The 19,378-nt window shown below is 49.4% G+C and overlaps 2 protein-coding genes across 3 annotated transcripts in view; one reads left to right on the forward strand and one right to left on the reverse strand.

The window, feature by feature from the left end:
• The window catches only part of ACLY (ATP citrate lyase), a 30,339-nt gene extending 24,958 nt beyond the window's left edge, over nucleotides 1-5,381 (reverse strand). The window contains exon 1 of one of the 2 annotated variants that reach the window (XM_050911946.1): nucleotides 5,348-5,381. The gene's annotated coding sequence lies outside the window, so the exon portion shown is untranslated. The remainder of the gene's footprint in view (nucleotides 1-5,347) is intronic. The other variant, XM_050911947.1, reaches the window with a different exon arrangement.
• Nucleotides 5,382-7,926: 2,545 nt separating this feature from the next.
• Nucleotides 7,927-19,371, forward strand: ODAD4 (outer dynein arm docking complex subunit 4). Its single transcript, XM_050912085.1, has 12 exons — nucleotides 7,927-8,043; nucleotides 8,655-8,786; nucleotides 9,101-9,254; nucleotides 11,246-11,307; nucleotides 12,311-12,467; nucleotides 13,485-13,709; nucleotides 14,732-14,939; nucleotides 16,465-16,551; nucleotides 16,771-16,967; nucleotides 17,164-17,264; nucleotides 18,104-18,182; nucleotides 19,106-19,371. Exons 1-12 carry the CDS (start codon nucleotides 7,927-7,929, stop codon nucleotides 19,369-19,371), a joined length of 1,785 nt encoding a protein of 594 aa, XP_050768042.1.
• Nucleotides 19,372-19,378: the final 7 nt, after the last annotated feature.

Genomic DNA, 19,378 nt, shown 5'->3' on the forward strand with positions numbered 1-19,378 from the left:
TGGGTTGCAGACACGGCTTCTCGTGCTTGTGGAGCAACTGGGTATTTGCTGTACAAAATCCTATTGCCGATTGCAATTCTCTGCCCGTCTTTGCCCTGCAAATGCCACAAAACTGTAGGAGCGTAAGCTGTGTTGTAATCTGCATTAAAAATTCAAAGATTAGCAGAGTTGCTTTGACTGCTTAATCTTTATTAGCAAGGAAGCTGCAAAAGACAGAATGGTTTAACTACTAGAAACCAACTAGAGTTTGCTACATCAGACTAAGAAGAATCTCAAGTGAGTTTGCAGAACTGGTTTGCATCTATCCTCTACTAATTGTGGACCAGCTTCATGGTACCATTCTGAAACAGCTTTTTTCTTAATTATGAGGCACTGTCTGTGCATCAGATAAGCATTGTCAAAAAGAATATGCCAGCTTCTCTGACCAAAAGCTTACAGCTTTATTATATGGTCGGTCAGCCACAGGCTAGCTACAGAGGAAGACTTTCCAAAGCTACAGAAGTGGCCATACATTGGGCTAGTAGTTGGCAGAGCTGCAAGAAAAAAAAAAGCCTACCAAAAAAAACCCCACCTAACCTTTTTCTGCAAGCATGCACAGACATATTCAATTCCCACAGACACCTCTGCTACCTTGTCTTCACAGCTGCACACACACACACGCTACAGTAAGTCATCTGTACTGTAGTGCTGAAAACTTTCCATTATGATTTTTGCTTTAAAGCAGTGCTGTTTCTGAGAGCAAATCCTGCTCCCAAGTTACCTGCAGCTATTTATTTTGCCTAGTAGAAAGCTGGAATGCCCTTGCTTTCAAAGCTCTTAGAAATCCATCAACTGCCTATTCTACAATATGCTAAAGGCCAGTCCCAGAGAAAAAGTGTCACATTTCACTGCAGTAGAAGCAGATGGATAAAAGAAAATGGCAAACATATTTCTTAATCTAAAAAAAAAAAAACCCTAAGTATTTTTCATTTCTCCAGGGTGATACAGAGCCCCTGAACAATACTGCAGATCTTCAGTCCACATTTACAAATTAAAACAATCAAGCTGATGCTAGTTATGCCAATGACCAAGATGTAATTGTCTGCAATTGCAGGAAACTGGACCCAGGACATCCCTCAGGTCTTACTAAAAACAGTCCTGTAAAAAAAAAAAAAGTCAGTGGGAACAACAGTGACGTACATGGGATTGCTTAAACCTGAGGGACACAAAACACGGGGGCATTCCCACAAGACATGGCGCTGTGAAGTCGCTCATCTCTCAGAAACTTGACTGGCCTCCTTTATGCCACTACATTCTGCTGCTCCCCTAGTTTCTCTCCCAATTTCATCACCTCATTTTTGCAATAACACTACTGGGGTAAAGAGAGAAAACCTAGAGGATTATTACAATAGCAGTAGATGAAAAATGACAAAATCTTTGTGTCATGGCAACAGAACAGCAGAAGTGAGGCTTTTCTGCCCTTATCTGCCCATGGTTCACCGAGACATTTCCTTATCATTAGGAAGTCTTTAGTCACATCCCTCACTCAGGTTTTTCTGCTGCTCCAACCCTGCCTTTCTCATGGGATAGACAGCACAAAACAATTGCTTCAGTCTGCTGAATTGTTAAGCTAAAAGATCAGCAGGAAAAAAAAAAAATCCATAGGGCATCAGCAATTCCTAGCTGTATGTGCTCATGCAGGTCCCTCATCAACCAGAGAGACATAATCAGAGCAGACTCCATTAACTGGTTGCATCTGTTCTGCAAACACTGAGCAGGAGCATGCACTGCAGGTCACCACAGAAGTAGAGGAGCAGAATCTTTGCAGTTTCCCAAGAATGAGGCAGGTTAGGACTCTCATCTGTCATGGAGAATCTTATTTTCAGTCATGCTTAGCACCTGCAGTACCAGCTATGGCTGATGAGAGTAATGGATGCACCTCTGAAGAAAAACAGAGGGGGTGCAGAGAAAAAAAAATAATCCCTTTCGCTATACCAAGTACAAGCTATAGGATAACGTTCTCTTCTACTGATTCACTCCCAGACACTGCTCTGTTCATGATTTGTTAGGTAAGACTGAACTGCAATTTTCTTAGGACTTTAGGCCCCAGATCTTGCAACCACCACACACAATGGTAGATTCATGTCAGCAGCACAAAATGCCCTTTCCAGTCTGCTCTTAATATGTATCCTCTGCTGCACAAGATTTAGGATAGGGGCAGATAGAATTAACAGTTTCTAACCTATAATGCCTCTCTAGCTGCCTGCAATGATTTACTGGTCATTCTGCGAGTTCCGTACTGTACCTGCACTATCACAACCCTTCAGATCCAATTATTATAAACTGCCTTGCCTTTTCCTTTGAGGGGTGTACAATGGAAACACAGTTGGTTCCTGGCCAAACTCGCTAAGTGAAGGACAATCTACTGCCACTTTAAAGCATTTTCCACAGTACACGCTGTGAACTTTTCAGTTAAAATGCAACAGATCATAGGATCACAGAATAGTTCAGGTTAGAAGGGGCCTCGGGAGGTCACCTAGTCCAACCTCAAGCTCAAAGCAGGGTCAGCCCCGGTTACCAGAACCATTCTTGCCTTTGAAGCATGCCTCTGCTTAAGAAGTAAAGGACAGCAAAGAGCTCTGTTTGACAGATGTCACACACCTAGTCTTGGTTTGACAACTGGGTTACTGGTGTAAGAATAAGTTATTTCTGGAAGCGTCACTGATTTCCGTGAATGATTTGTGTTCGTTTACTGAGGCTCTAAAACAAACAGCTTCCCTACTACGCATCAGAGACCTTTATACCATCATCCATACCCACTGATTTAAAAAGTGCTGGTTTTCAGCCTTCGCTAGCAAGTCCAGAGCAAGTAAGAGAAATGGATTAGATCACATTTTTGAGGGCTCAGAAGCACTTATTCCCTCAAAACATGTCACCTGTCAAATATGCAAAAAAAATTATGCTTGGGGAAAGTTTCTTGAGTGTATTGACAAGAGAAAAAAACCGAGTGTGATGGTGGCAAGCTAGATGAGGATTAAAGAGCTGGATGTTGTGTTTGCTGTGACATAACTGATAGGTCTGCGCCAATACACTAGCAACTAGTTGAAGGGAAAACGCAATACAGTTCAAAGGAAAAAAGGTGGGGAAACAAGAAGAGGCATTCTTGACAACAGAACCCGGGTAAATTCTCCTTGACTCCCAAAGAGATCAGATGATGTGGCACTACTCAGCGCAACATGGTCTACTCTGCAAGGGGAGAAAAAAAAAATTAAAGACATTGCTTTGGTTTATTTTTCTTTAAACCCTTTCTGGTCTCAGAGGTATAACTCTGTGAGCTTCACCAGTTTGTGTTCATATAGAACACGGCGCTCGTACATGGAATTTTCTTAGATCCAGATCAGTACCATACTCCAATCATACTGAGCAATGCTTTCGTTGGGAGAAAAGGACTCCCTCTCCAGTAAAGATTTCATGCGCTCTCTCCCAATAATTATGTCAACAAAACCACACTGTAAAGCAACCTTCCCCCTCCATCCCAGGTCATTTATTAACACAGTTCAAGACTAGCCAGCATTTTCAGCCCACAGCAGTGCAAAAAGTTACGTCAGCTTCCACCTGGCAAACACACGTGCTTTTATCAGAGGACACAGGGCTCAAGAGAAGCAGCCCCACAGCCGTCAGCAAACTTCACGGGTCGAGATACCTCAATGCTGCGCGTTATGAAATGCCTGGCACCGTTCTGGTGTGAAGCAAGCAGGTGCACTTGCTAAGGCAGTGAGCGTGTGGAATGCCCAGCTCTGGAGGAGGTTCCCTGCAGACACGGAACCTTTCAGAACAAAACAGCAGCCAGGGAGGGGAACAGACTACAAACCGAGTTAAGCCTGGCTAACGGAGAGCAGCAGACAGGCTCCAAATGCCCTGGTAAGCATCTAGTACCAGAAGTGGGGTATTTGGAATTCTGTCTTTAAAGACCATCTTATTCTGCAGCCTTGGGCAAGGTCCTTAACAAGTTTATTCCTTAAATCCTTCCCCACATCACTTGAAAAGTGGACAGGAGCAGTGCGTACTCTGGCCTGCACGGCTGGGCAGGATTCCCAATTGTGGCTGTCCTTTGTATCGGGTCCGACTTCAAGCAGAGCTGCTAACAGTAGGAAGAGCACCGCTAGCTGCAGGATGGAGAGCACGCTTTCTGCATGTTCACACAGAAGTCTCATATGCAGAAAACTCTACAGGGTTTGAATAACAGCATTAGACAGTAGAGCTGATATTCTGAGCTCCAAACCCAATTATGGAAACAAAACAAACACAGATATCTACAGACAATCTATTCAGGATGCACATAAGTGTTCAATCTTTAGTCGCTATTGCAGACAACAAATGTAGTTTAACAGAGAGAAGAGAGGTCCATACAAGAGGAAGAGAATTTCCAAAGCAGCAAGATAAACAGCAGGTGTTTGCAGGTAGCAAACAAAAGAGCTGGAAAACAGCCATTTCGCAGCTCCTGGAACTGTCGGATCCATTCACAGGAACCGAGAGAGACACAGGCTACCCACCCGCCTGCTACTACGAGAGCAAGAACGGAACGAGACCCCAACACGGCGGCGGCTGCCTCCACAACCACCACAAAGGGATTTTCACTCTGGAGAAGGGGTGCGCGCGCTGTTGGCAAAGGGCTTCCCAGACGAGGGAGGAAGGGAACGAACGTGCAAAGACGAAGCCTGAATCTGCCGCTGGCACAGACAAGGGCTCTTTCTCCCAGCCCCTCGTTAAATATTTGCACGGTGCCCGTTGCAAACAGACCGTGCCTCAGAAACGTCCCGGTCAGTCAGGGCCCCACCGGACACGGACACGACTGTCTTTTCTCCTTCAGCTGATGAGGAAGCCTCAGCTGAAAGGCGGCGCGCCTCCCTCAAGGTTAGGGGCGGCGGTGCGAGGAGGGAGCACGGGGCTCCGGCTCCGTCCTGCACCGGGACGCTCTCTTCTCCGCTCCCAGCTGCAAACCCGCTACTTGAGTAAAACCACGGCGCTTCCCGCAGGCTGCGGCCCGGCTCCCGGGGCCCGCCCGCCGTACGGCGAGCTAGCTGCTGCCGGGGACGGCTGCGACCATCGACCAGCGCTACCGGCCCCTGCTTTCCCCCGGGCTCCCGGCATGCAGACACCTCCCACCCGGGGCGGGAGAGGCGCTGAGCCGCCTCGCTCCCGCCGCAAGCGCGTAGGCGCCGCCGTTCTCCGCCCGGGCCGAGCGGCGCTCCAGCCAGACCCCACCGCCTGCACAGACGGAGCCGAAGCCGCCGCCGCCGCCCTCCCGGGGCGGGGCGGGCCCTGCCGCTGCAGCGCTCGGTGCAGCAGCGGCCGCCCCGACACTCACCTGGCCGCCCGCTCGGCCGCGCTGCCCCGCACCCTGCCCGCCGCCGCCTTTTGTTCGCTGCGGCGCGGCCTCCCCGGCCCATCGGGCTACGGGCGCCGCCGACGCCCATTGGCTGCCGCCGACGCCACGTGTGCCTTGCCTGAGCGGCGGCCGCGCGCCCATTGGCCGCCGCCAGTGGGGCGCGGCCGCGCGGCCTTGTGGGAGTCGTAGTTCCGCCCCTCGCTCCCGCCTATCCCCGGCCGTGAAGCCCCGGGGGGGGGGGGTCGTGGGCCAACGCCGCTGACGTCATGCCGGAGCAAAGGGCCGCCGCTACGCCACCGTCACGCTCTGCGTCGCCCCGGGCAGCGCGCCCCGCCGGCGGCGAGAGCAGAGAGGCCTCCCCGCTGGGCTCGCCTGGCTCCGGGCCCCGTTGGGGCGCCTGACGCCGGAGCGGCCTCACAGCTCCCCGCCTGCACCCGCTCCTGCCGGTGCCGCTCGGCCCCCGGGCAGCCCGCCCGCCCGCCCGCCCCATCGCCCCGGAGCTGGGCCGAGAAACCTCCCACGGGGATGGGGGTCGCAAGTGCAGGGGCAGGAGGCGCCCGGCGGTGCCCACGGCGGGGAGTGCTGCTACTGCCCGGAGCCTGTGCCGGTCACCGGCGGACAGCAGCCCTGCACGGGAACGGAGTATCACCGGCGTACGTCACCACGGGAGCGTGATCCCCAGGGATGGGGCCAACAGGCGCTTCTCACCTGCGCAGGGCAGCGGGACGCATACAGATCAGGGACACGACAGGCAGGGGAGAGAGACACTTCTGAGGCGGCGCGAGGCCTCGGGCAGGACGTGGCCATCCCGCCTCCCTGCTCCCGACGGCCCCGTTTTCTAACAAGCCTCTAACGGCAGACATCACATCTCTTCCACTTGTCAGAAATAATCATCGCGCATTCATTTTTTCCCTGGAATTTCCAACCTGTGACTAAAGCACACATCAGCAATGCCAAAGGGATGCACCCTGGGGTGGTCTCTGACGAGAGCAGATGGCCTTGCTCCAGAGGCGAGGTCTGCTGTGGCCCATATGACATTGTCACCGGGCTGGAGCACAGGCCTGCAACAGCCACCGTGCGGAGGGGGGCCGGTGGACACAGACATGATGCTCCTGCCCATCTCATTGGGGAGAGCATGTCACACCCGGCAGTGCCAGTGGGGAAAGTCTCCACAGAAGACAGTTACCAAAAGCTTAAACTCTCTGAAATTCTCTGCCTGACTCCCTGTGGACAGGGGCGTGTCACGCTGGCCTCCCACTCCAGCGCTCAACTGGTGTTTGTCTCACCACCCGTACATGAGACACCCTGCCTCCCTCCCTCCCACGCTGCGGTGCTGTGCGGCCGCTCCAGCCCCGTCCCAGGAGCCATGGCGCAAGGACAGGCCATGTCATTCCTGAGCTGCATCCAGAACCCAGCAGCAGTGGTGATTTTCCCCACGGTGAAGTTAAATCTTACAGGCTCCAAGCAGGACAGACATGTCACGCCCACTCTGAGTCACTTGGCAGGAACAAATTGCTTCAAACATTAATCTTGGCAGGGTCTTATCCGAGGCCAAAACAAAGTCAAGACTAAAGTTGCTCACAGGAGGAGAGAACCAGCACCATCCCTCATTCATCATTTGTTTGTCCAGGATTGGATACTGCAGTGATAAAACTGGCACCACGGGCTACCAGCAAACACCAAAAAGTACGGAATATATTTGTTCCAGAGAGAGGCAATGGGCTGCCCTGGTGAAACCTCTGCGGTGGGCACCAGCTTGTGACCTGGCTGAGCAGAGGAACCTGTTCAGCCCGACGTTCAGCAGTAACCGAGGCACTGCCACCAATGCTCTTGCAAAGCGGTTTTACCAAGCGCCTGTGCTCCCACAACCCCTTTCTTTCTGGCCGTGCCTCCAGCGCAGGGCTTTGGAAACGCGGGGGTAAGAACAGAACCCCAACGGGCGCCGCATCCCCCGTCGGTCGGACAGGTTGGGTCAGGAGAGACGAAGCGTGAGACACCCGGCGCGCAGCCCCGACTGCCCTCAGCCAGAGCCCGCACACATTTTGGTGGAAAACGCGAATCTCCTTCCCTCCCAAGCCGCGCAGCCCCTCCCCACGCACCCCTCTATCGCCACCCACGCGTGCCCTACTTACACCGCACCTCTGACCAGCCCACCCCGCGCTGCCTTCCCCCCGCACCGCCGTGCTTGTGCGGACTGGCCGTCAGCGGCACGGCGGGGCCTCCCCAACGCCCTGCTGCGGGAACGCGGCGGGGCGGCGTTCATTTTAGGCCCACGCCCGCGCGTGGCGCGGGGCCCCACGGCCGGAGGAAGCAGCGAGCTCCCCCGCCGTGCCGCCTCGCTGGCAGGCCGCGGGCTGGGGCTGCAGCCCGGAGAAACCGCGCTCGGCGGGGGGGTCACAGCGGCGGCGGCGCGGGAAAATCCAGCCGGAGCGCGGGAAACCTCCCCGGGCGCGCCACCGCGACCTCACCGCCTGGGCGGGGCTTTGCGCCGCGCCGGAAGTCGGGCCGTTGCCCGGCAGCGGTTGCCAGGCGACGGCGGCGGCGGCGGCGGGCTGACCATGGCGGCGGCGGCGGCGGACACCGTGCCGGCCGGCACCTTCCCCAGCTTCATGGCCGAGGGGACGCTGCTGTGCCGGCGGGGCGAGTACGGCAAGGCCCTGGCCTGCTTCGACAACGTGAGGGGGCCGGGGCGGGGTGGCGGGGCGTGATCGGAGGGGCGAGGACGGCGGGAGGGGGGCCCGAGGGCACCGGGGTGGCGCGGAGGCAGGAGGTGGCACTCGGAGGTGGCGGCCGCCAAGGGACGTGCGTGGCGGTGGCACTCGGTTCAGGCGGGGGTGGCTGGCAGAGGTGGCAGCACGAAGGGAAGGGGCACGTGGAGGAACGTGGCAGCCCCGGCCAGGGGAGGTGGCAGCGTGGGGAGAGGCGGCCCGCCGAGGTGGTGGCACGAAGGGAAGTGTCCCCAAGGGCGCCTGGAGGTCACAGCCTGCAGGGAGGTGGCACACGCGGGGCAGCGTGAGGAGGTGCAGCTCCCGTCCGGCGGCGGGGAGTGCTCAGAGAGGGGTTGCAGCACCGACGGCATGGAAAGGGGGGGGGGGGGGGGGTAGCTGCAGCAGAGGGAACGTGTGACCATCAAGAGAATATTTTTTTCATTAAAAATGTTGTGGTTTTATCCTCATCCATCAAGATCCATGTTGGGACAGAGCAGGTTGCATCAAATATACGTGCTTGTATGTATTTGTGCTGTTGAGCCAGCACTGAGGACATATCCGTGTCTGCTGCGTTCCAGGCGCTGAAGCTGAGAGCAGGAGACAAGCACTGTCTAGTTGCCCGCTCAAAATGTTACCTGAAACTTGGAGACACAGAAAATTCCCTGAAAGATGCTGAAGCGTCTCTCCAAAACGACAAAACATTCTCCAAGGTAAACAGCATGAAGTGGTAAGAGTTTGGGGTGGCCAAGGACTGGTCTTTTATCTGGGAGACGCTGAAGGGTCTGGGAGACGGTATTGTGTAGAAACAGCTAACTCTAAACACACTTTTGACATTTTTATTGCTTCCAGAGAAGTGGAGGTGCTTAGTCAGCAATTGAGAAAGAGTTCCAGGACTGGATTTTATTGTACGCAGAATGTGCTAGCATAGGGCTCTCACTTCTGCCTAGCGGGGAATTAACTGAGATCTCTGAAGCTTTTTTTTCTCTTTTTTATTCTGTGTTTTTTTTTCCAAATGTCGTTTTAGGGACTTTACCAAAAAGCTGAGACATTATATACCATGGGTGATTTTGAATTTGCGTTAGTGTTTTATCATCGAGGCTACAGACTACGTCCAGAACTACAGAAGTTCAGGCTGGGTATCGAGAAATCCCAGGAGGCAATTGTCAACTGCATTGGAAGTAAGATGTTTCATTTTATGGCCCCTCCAAGCTCAGCCAGAAGCTGTTCGGTGGACAGCTGATGGCATATTAGCTCAGCAAGTGACCCAAGGACTCTGCAAGAGCAGAGTCTCTTTGCTTCTGGATTCATGCGCTCAGTGGCCACTCTCGGATGAAACCAGGAAGCACCAAAAAGAGCACAGCGCTGTTCTTTTTTTCTTCTTTTTTTGGCTGAAGGCCTATTCATATACAGTGTCTAATAACTTCAGTTATGTAAGCAAATTATGACACTAACTTAAATTTCCAAAGTCACCATGAAAATGTTCTAGGTGATACAGAACAAAGCAGCTCATCTACTTACAGCCCTACTGGTTACAGAATCCATTTTGAGATCTTTATCCTAATATTCCAAGTTTCTAATGAAATTTGCCTTGCTACCTGAGACTGGCGTTCCTGAGATCCTGACTTTCCTCCAATTTACATTGCATAAGACCAACGAAACTGTTGACTATTGCAATGGAGCACTGCTTTCATAATTTCTGGCTTAGATCATAGAATGGAGTCCTGCAGGAGGCAGGAAAGGCCAAGGACCTAGTGATGTTCAAAGCAAACTGAAAACTTGTCTCTTTTCCCTTAGTTTTTCTCTTAGCAACGCTCTCCTACGCCAACAAGCATGGACAGGACGTGCACCCGCTCTCAGGCAGACAGACACACCTCAGCTGGGGCTGCCACCTTAGACACGTGCACCGAGCAACCTGTGCGTAGCTGGCAAGGCTGCTGTAAAACCCGCCCGGCTAGTTAGAGACAGCTCAGGTGGATCCCGGACAGCCTGTCCCTTCACAGAGCCAGGACACACCCCGCTGCACCCCCATACACGTAGGCCCTGATCCTTGAGATATTTAAGTGCCTTACTCCCCCTGAGATCAGTTTCAAAATTGCAGTCCACCTCCAGTGCCACAGATTAACTTCATCTCCCAGCTGCGTAAAAGCCTGAAGCTCTTTCATATGTGATACTTATTTAAAAAAACAAGGAAAGTTTCCAGATCTGGCTTGCTTTCCTCCGTTACTGCTGCTTTCTCAGCTTAACAGAAATGCCTAGGTATCTTTGCAGCTCTCAGCTGAAACGCTTGCCATGCTTGATGTACTGAGCTAAGGGCTTTAAATGCCTTCAAGCATCTGGGCTGTAGGCAAATGAACAGATTAAAAACCAAGAAGACATTTTTTTAATGGAGCGATAGCTCCTAGATGCAGGGGAAAAGAAGCAAGGAAACATGTTAGCATCTGATCTAGATGTTTAAATAGTTGGGAAATGCACACACATTAACAGGGCACATCCCCAAAACTGCTTTACTGAATCTGCTTTGCCGGGCAGATTCAGGAACACCTACCTTCTGTGATACGCATGTACTCGCATTGCTGATCCTGGCCCAGTTGCCTTGCTGAAGGAAATCCCACAACAGCACGTGAAGCCCTTTCCTTCCTTCAGATGAGGCCAAAACAGAGCTGGTTTTCACTCTTACCTCCACTGCCAGAGTGCAATCTGAATAGCAGAACTGGATGTCGGAGTGAAAAAGGAAATGGGAGTTTTGCCCTAATGTCAGTGCACAAAAACTTTAAAATAGTTCTCTGGATTGCTGGAGATCCCTCTGCTTATGAGCTCTCCTTCCATTTTAAGCTTCAGCTATGATCCCTCAGAAGAACTTGCAATCCTTTTTCTTCCTCCGTTTCCACGCAGGATGTAGCATGTCTCTGTAGGAAAACGGCGCTGTGATGGGAGCCCCCTGGTGCCATGTGAAAATAGTAAATAAAAACCCGACGGGAGCTGCATCTATGAGCTGTATTCCCTGCCCACAGAAGATACCAACATCCACATATTTCATACGAAAGAATTAGTAGAAAGCTTTATTTCAAACAGAAGATTATAGGCTTGGCACATTTATGGTCATTTTAATTTCTAAAGCCTCTGCACTGCTACTCTCGAACACTAACAAGTATTTTCTCTGTATTTGCAGGTCCATCCTCAGTTAAACTGGAGAATAAAGAGGATCTGTGCTTTATAAGCAGGCAGGCAGAGGTACAATCTGAAGAGCTCTTGCTATAGAAGCTAACTAGAGTTGTTATAATGCTAATACTTTCTGAAATAGGCATTAGAGGATTAATAGTTTCTGCAGCAACATGGATGCGGATATGGCTGGTGTAGTGAAGTGCCTTCTGAGCGCAGGAAGCCCACTGATCTGTTATGAGAGTATTTATGCACCTGCTTTTAATGTAGCTCTGGCTCAAGCTACACAAAATTTAAAGGAGAAGGCAGGGAAGAGCAACCATGGAGAAACAAAGCCCAGTTTGAAATTTCTCTACCAGCCTGACTGTTTCTGTTGGGTGTTGCTGATCACCCATCACAGGCTAATAAGTAACAGCACCGAGGCTGGAGCCAGGGTACCTTTATCTACAATATTTACTTTGGTTTTACCTGATGTTTAAGGTTCACATTTTTGATAATAGACACTTTCTCAATTGCTTAATTTTGGGGTGGTCCATTGAAGTAGTGCCTTGTTGCTCCGAGACGCCAAGCCACATTTCCTTTTGAAGTCAGTGCAGTGAATGCTCATTGCTTCTTTCAGCTGAAATTATGGGCACTCAGTGGTAAAAATAATTTGTACGAAGGGGCCGACAGATTAGCACTGTAATTGTTGGGATTTTGAATGCGAAACTTTAGCAATACCCTCCTGACGTTTCAGAAGCCCTGGCAGTTACAGCCTCTGTTTCTCTGACTGTGGACCTGCCTTTCCCACAGCCCTGATGTCCTCCCCCAGCACTGACCAGGAAGCCCTCCAGGACAGTGCAAGACACTGGGGCAGAACTCATTCTTGCTCTTACTAGAATGCCCCCTCCTGTTCCTGGAAGTGAGGGAGCACAATTGGGTGCAAAATTTCAGCTGCTCATGACCAAAAGCAATCACTGACTTTTTGCTTTTATTTAAAAAATAAGTTGGCTTATATGGAGTGTAAACAGAATTCTGCCAATTCTAGTGTTCCCCACTGATCTCCCCCAACTTCCTTTATTTTTTCTCACTGTAGAGCAAAAAAGCAGATCAGAAACTCCAAACCAAACTGACTAAGGATCAAAAATGGACAAGGAAACGGGAGCCTGTGAGGAATCCAAAAACAGAGCGACAGCTTCTTGGAGAGCTTTATGCTGACAAGGCCTACCTAGAAAAGTTGCTCAAGGATGAAGGTATTTCTCCATTGTATTTAACTTAAAGTTCCTTCTAAGCAGGTTCTTTTTTTTCTGCTTCTTTTATATCCCTGTGACTACTCTTCCTTATTTGTATCGGAGCTCACATAGCACATAGTGCTTGCAGTGTTCGTGAGAGAGGCAGGTGTCTGGAAAGTACGGGTATTTTTGGAGCCAGATCCAATATTCATAACTATGTCTGAGCATATTTCCTTCCCTATTAAATGGCAGGCTTTTATAACGAACAATAAATCAACTCAAAGCAATCTGTGCCGATGAAATCAAAAGCAGGAACAGTATCATTACAAATTACTTAACTTCTGCCGTAATGATAAATTCCACTAACACTTGCATTAAGTGCAAAGCATTGCTCATAAGACTGTAACTCATTTGTGGTTTTGTTACAAATGCTGTTAAGATCAAGATGCAGGATTCGGAGAAGTATCTTATTTTAGAACTAGGCAGAAGGGTGATTCCCCTTCAGTCTTTTTTCTAGGGAACTCTTTACCCAGTAATAGAGAAGTAATTAATTAAGAACTTAGTCTACTCACAGGTTTTATGGTATTACTAGCATTAATAATACATGTGGGCTATCTGGTTTCCAGGCATGTAAAAGCCCTCTCAGTTTCCACCTCGCAATCTAATCCACACCACTTTTCCAAGTGCCATTTCAGTGCCAACGCCCCACACAGTTGTTCTGCCCAGGCGGCCGGGTGCTCGCGCGTCGCAGCTGGCCCGTTATGGGCCCCTTCTCGGCTCTTGTCGGCAGAGGAGGAGGCAGCTCTGGGGGCTGGGAACACCAGCTCTAGCTCGCTGAAACATGCAGAATGGGTAACGGCAAGGGAGCTTTCCACAACTTCCCTCCTAATCGCATCAGTTCTGAGGAGCACTGAAGGCTTTAGTTTCTAAGACTATCTATCAGAGCAGAAAAACATTCACAAGCAGCCCCCCACTGAACTGCAGCTTCATCCATCATATACGTTAATACTCTCCTGGGTTCTACCATCTTATTTTCAGATTTGATGGAGAGCAGCACAAAGCAGGGCATCAAAGTAGCGGACCTGGTTTTGAGTGGCATTTCCTACCTGGACACACGCAGTGAATTCTGGCAGCAGCAGAAGCCTATCTATGCCCGTGTGAGAGAGCGCAAGCTCAGGCAGCAAAGGTGGATCCGGGACAAGAAACGAAAACCAGCTGAGGTTGGCAGATACATTGTGAAGAGTATGGAGGACATTGATATGTGTAGGTGTCCCGGCTGGAAGCAGTAAGAAAATGATGATTGGCACATGTAATTATTTGCTATAGTAATTATAGACCAGAACAATAGAAGCAGTGCAAGTATTAACAAACACTAGTAGGCAGTTTGGGGAAGTATTTGCTTTTGTATTCTTCACCTTTCCCAACGCTTTCTTAGATACAGAGTCCAACCCATTTTTTTCTCAGCTTTTTCTGTACTTGAGGTCTTGCTGATTGGTTTTCAGGACACCAGTTAGACATCAAAGCCAGGTAGGCCACTGCTGCATGCTGAGCAAATGCCTCTGGTCTGGTTATCAGAAGTTGTTTTATGGAGGGAACACAGGCCACTGGAGTTAATTACTTCTATAGTTCAAAAATACCATTGCAGAGAGATGAAGCAGCTGAAAAACAGCGGTCTGGAAGGAAGGAGTAATTCAGCCACTTCTGGTCTCTTTCTCTCTTCCTGTGCTACATATTTACAACTCAGGGAAAAGAATTTAGTTGTTACTGCAATTCAGTTCTTTTAAGCTACAACAGCTCGGTGAAGGTAGCGTCAGAAACATCCTGCAGTCTAATTCCCGCAGCGCTGTAGCCCGGCAATGAACAGAGCTCACCAGGAAAGGGCAAGAGGCTAACTTAGGAGATAAAAACCTAAGTACTGTACCTAGAACTTCATCTCCAAGACCAGACTGCCCTGCTGCAATAGCTATGAGCTTTCAAAACCTTCAGACAACAAGCATCATTCTCCTTTATTTTTCTTCAGCAAGTGTGAGGTGTTACCAGAGTCATTTCCCCTTACTTGCTGTGATGAAAGTGATTTCCAGTAGTGCCAGGTGAGGGTCACAAGTACCATCTCCCAGGGGCAGACTTCTTGGAGATCGGAGGGAGGAGTGTAGGAGATGCATGAAGAGTGAGGAGCTCTAACCTTTCCCGAGCTTTGTCCGAGGCTTACACAACTGCACGTAGTCTTACTTCCCCAATATCACTGTGTCCACACACTGGCATTAAACTTTCCTCTTTGTCTCTAGTGCTGACTGGCGACTCCCCTGAAGAAAGCTGCAAGAAAGCTGAGCGTGTGCTAAAAACAATACAAGGGTGGTCAGATGATGAAGTTCCCAACAAGAATGAACTGATTGGAAACCTCCACAGCTGCATTGGGAATGCTCAGTTAGAGATGGGCCAGATGGAGGCAGCTCTGCAAAGCCATAAAATGGATCTGGAATTTGCCAGGCAGAAGTAAGTGCTGAGAAGTTCAGATGGATGGGGAAAAGAGGAAAGTACCTCTGTTAAGATGTTTTAGCATCAGGTAATGTTGTAATTCTCACCTGGAGATTTGACAGGGCAACGCATTCAGACTCTGCCCAAGTATCATGGTCTCTAGTGACTTACTATCTTCACTACTTCAAAAATAAGGAGCCTGAAGCAGATTTTTAAAGGACCTAGACCACGTGGCACATCTAAATCTCTGCTGAAGCAAAGCAAAAGAGGACACAAGTCCCAGCCTCAGCACTTTAGCCTCTAGTATGCGTTTCCTTCTCAGGAAGGTCAGGCTCTAAATTGCACAAGTTTTCTGCTACATTTTCTCTTAAAATCATTTGCATTCAAACCACGATAGCAGGCTTGACATATTTATCTAAAAGAGGTACAGTTACCTGCCCATACAGAACACATTCTGCAGCTCTTTCAGCCAAAGCAGAATGGAGTAAAATGTAGTCTTAAGATTTAGTAAGAGTTTTGCAAAGCACAGGAGGAAACACTGAATAGTTGCTTGAATTGAAGTTATTTTGGTTTTATTTTTGCCAATACTGCATAGGGCTTTTAAAATGTAACTGACTTATTGTTTATCATTTTCACAAATCACTTCTCAAAATTAATATTGGTTTAAGAAATTTCTGCCTCTCTCCTGGTGATCTCCGCTCCCCAGTTACGCCAAATAAAGTTAAGAATTAGCAGTAGAGAGGCAGGAATGAGATCCATAATTTTAGTACTTTTTTAAAGCGACGTGAAGTTACACTGAAAGGAGATGCACGCAGCGATGACTGGGGGGGCCTGGCCCCCTGGGGGCTGGAGTTCAGCTGGCTGAGAGGAGACATTGTTAATGACTCGCATCGCCCCAGCAAGGCATTTATCCTCTCCTTTCATCAGCTTTTTCATTTGTAGGGTAAGGGTAGTCAAAGCAGGCCACTTCCGAAGATGGGAACGAGGACTAATTAAGGGAAAAATTTAAAGTCCACAGGCTACGTTATTATAGAAGGAGCTGCCTCTAGCATGGGGCAAAGGCTCACTCAGAGCACAGAGAGCAGGGCCTGTTACCAGGAGTCTGTAGACACACTGCAGACACGTTTTTGGGTCTTCCCTTTTCTTTTGGACAGAAATCATCTTAGTGTTAGGGACCCAGGAGCTGGTAGGGGACTTCCGTGGGACCCACAAGGCCACAAAGGGAAACTGAGGCAAAGAAAAGTGGAAAGACTTTCACAAGGACTGCTAGATTTGCACCAAAAAAAAAAAAAATCAAAGACAAAACTAAACCATTTTCCCCTGTGTCTTATGGGGTGTCAATTGCAACAGCTGTAGATAAAATAAAAAATCTACCTTGATTTTATGACTTTCAGTCTGACACTGGTCCTTTACTTCTACTTCTCAACACTTAGCCCCAAGTCATGTCGAGCACCAAAGAAAACATTAAGGCTGAAGAAAGCTCAGACTGTATCAGGAACAAGACTACGTTAGCTACTACAATTTCTTTTTCTTTTCAATGCAGTGATCTGCCAGATGCCGTATCCAGAGCTCTTGATAACATTGGCAGGGTTTATGCCAGAATCGGCAAATTCCAGCAAGCTATTGACACGTACGTAAAATCAGTAACAGAAAAGGCATAAGGTTGTATTTTGAATTAAATAGATTATGTCTTTTTAGTTTGTTTATTCATACTGCTAGCAAGGGGGGCTGTGAAATTTTTCATACCAACAGTACCTGGAACCCTTTGTTTATAGAATCAGTGGTTGAAATTATAACTGCACCTAGTGAGATTCAGTAAATGTCTGCCTTTCTTACTCTCTGCTTGAAGTTGGGAGGATAAGATTCCAATGGCAAAATCCAGCCTGGAGAAGACCTGGCTGTTCCACGAAATTGGCCGATGTTACCTCGAGCTGAATAATGCTGAAGCAGCCCAAAATTACGGACGGAAGTCCCTGCAGTCAGCAGATGAAGAGGGAGATGTTGAGTGGCAGCTCCACGCTACTGTACTAGTGGCACAAGCACAAGGTAAAGGCGTTAGTACAAAGTTTGCTCTAAGGATGGAGACAGCCTGTCTGTTCAGCATCTTAGTGAAAACATCTCTGTGATTTAACAGCCAAAGTAACCGCTCAGATCAAGACCTCTCATCGGAGACTTGCTTGATTAACTATTGTTGTTCTCTGGATCTTGGGTTAAAATAGATGTTTTCATTTGTCCATTACAGTAAAATTAAAGGATTACCGGTCTGCAATCATGAACTTCGAAAAAGCCCTTGAGAAAGCAAAGCTTATTCATGATGAAGCTGCTCAGAAGGCCATCATTATTGTAAGTAAGTGGGTTGTTGCAAAGAGGAGAGAAGCTTGGGGCAGCATCAATAAGTTAGCTGTAACTATTGTTGAGTGTCCTGTGAATTGAGAAAACATCACTACACAGCTAGTGTGTTAAGAGAGGGGAAATGCAGCCTCAGAAGCAGTTTACATATTAAAAGTTATGAAACCTCCTGGCTCAGAAAACTTAACCCCAGTTTATGAACCGTCCAATATATAAAAGGATGAAGCCCTAGCCCTGCTCAGGTCAAGAGAACATTTTCTTTTGACCTCCCTGGGGCAAGGGTTTCACACACAGAATACAGTGGTGCCTTCTCTGTGCTCAGTTGCTATCAGCTGCTGATCACAGCTCACCCTTGTCTGGCCTCTCCAAAATATCCCAGAGAAACCACTTTGCATCAGACCATGGAAGAACATCTGGGCATGGCCAGTGACCCATGGTAAAGCAGTCTGCATGTTCTGGTAGCCAGCCTTCATTGACCCGACAGTGGGTTGTGGGTGATCTGACCGCACACGGCGTGCCAGGCAACAGTTACAGCATAGACACGTACCTATGTGGTGATCCCTCGTGGGTGTCCAGAGCTCAGGCGGAGCCTGTTCTCCTGCCAGAAGAAAAATGATAGTGTGAGAGAGATGGAATCTTCAGGGGAGGAGACATTTGATAAGGGATACTAATAGGTAGGAATCACTGCAGGGAGAAATGAAGCCTATTGTTGCAGAGAGTTTTACGGTAGGAAAGGACCAGGTAATGATAGCAGAGATCAAAAGAAAACAGGAAAAACTTAGGTATGTAACTGCATTTCTAGAGCTTTTATTAATAAGCCATATCACTTTCAGGCCTTAGATGACGTGAGCAAAAGCTTCATCGAAGAGCTGAACAAAAGACGAGAAGAAACGACAGTTTACTCTCTTAAAGGTAGTTGTCATTTAGACCTCTGCGCCCCATAAATATCAAAATCTCCACTTCCCTTTTCTGGGGCACAGACCGAGGCATGGGAACAAAGCACCCCATTCCCCGGTAGCAGGCATCCAAAATTCTGGCCCATATTGCATCCTCTGTACTAGTACACAGTAGCAGGAATTAATTTATATGTGAAGCCATAGCGTAGTTATAATTTGTGGCTTCAGGTTTTTGGTAGTGAAGGTTTAATCTTGAGCTGGTATAAACCAAAGTGAGGGATGTCAACGAAGCCTTGATAACAGTGAAGGAGCCAGGTTTCACTCTTCAGTGCCATCCATTTAAAAAACTGCTTTTAAAAAGCAGCTCCAGTGCCCAGGATGCAGAACGGTGGCCCAGAGCGCGGTCGGAAGCAAAATGTGACTGTAAAAGTGGCTGTGACCAAGTGAGTGAGATCCTGAGTGGCGAGGCCTTCAAAAACATCAGCTGCATCTTAGAGTTCACGTAGTATTGATTTCCTTGCAAGTACCGAATTAAAATCTTCGTAAAAGCGCTGCATTCTTTGCCGCACGTAGCTGCGCTCCCAGGCCCGGCCGTGCCCCTCCGGGAGCTATGTCGGGCCCGAGCGGGAGATGGCGGCACTGCCCAAGCCTCCCGCGGGCCCCGGGCCCGCTGCTGCCCGCAGCCCCGGCCTTCACCCGCCCGTCCTCGGCTCGGATGAGGAGTCCAGGCATGGCGGTGGGCCTGCCGGCTCCCGGTGTCTGTTCCCCTCACATCATGCAGCTCAGCACCTTGCATCGGCAGCAAACGGCGTCCTGTGAGGCGGAAAACCGAGGAGAGCTTTCTAATTGTGGTGATAGAGGCCAGGGGTCGTTCTTTTCTCGTGCCCCACTGATTTCTCAGTGCTGGAACTTGGTTCAAGATTGCTTTTTCCTCCCCAGACTATGACTTCAGCGGTGAAAACACAAAAGACGCCAACTTCGAGAAGTACAGAGAGGAAAGTGAACAGAGCACAGAGAATCACGAAGATGGAAAGCAAAAAGAAGATGCCAGGAACTACAAAGAAGAAGGGGGAAACGAACAAGAAAATAAAGAGGACGAGAGCGAAGGGGAGAAGCAGAGAAGAGGCAGGGAGGAGGAGGAGGAGACGAACCGCAGCCGTACCCAGCACCGGACCCGAGCGGCGCGTCCCGAGGCGGCGGAGTGAGCTCCCG

Source organism: Gymnogyps californianus, chromosome 28, assembly GCF_018139145.2.
Source record: "Gymnogyps californianus isolate 813 chromosome 28, ASM1813914v2, whole genome shotgun sequence".
Taxonomy (NCBI): Eukaryota; Metazoa; Chordata; class Aves; order Accipitriformes; family Cathartidae; genus Gymnogyps; species Gymnogyps californianus.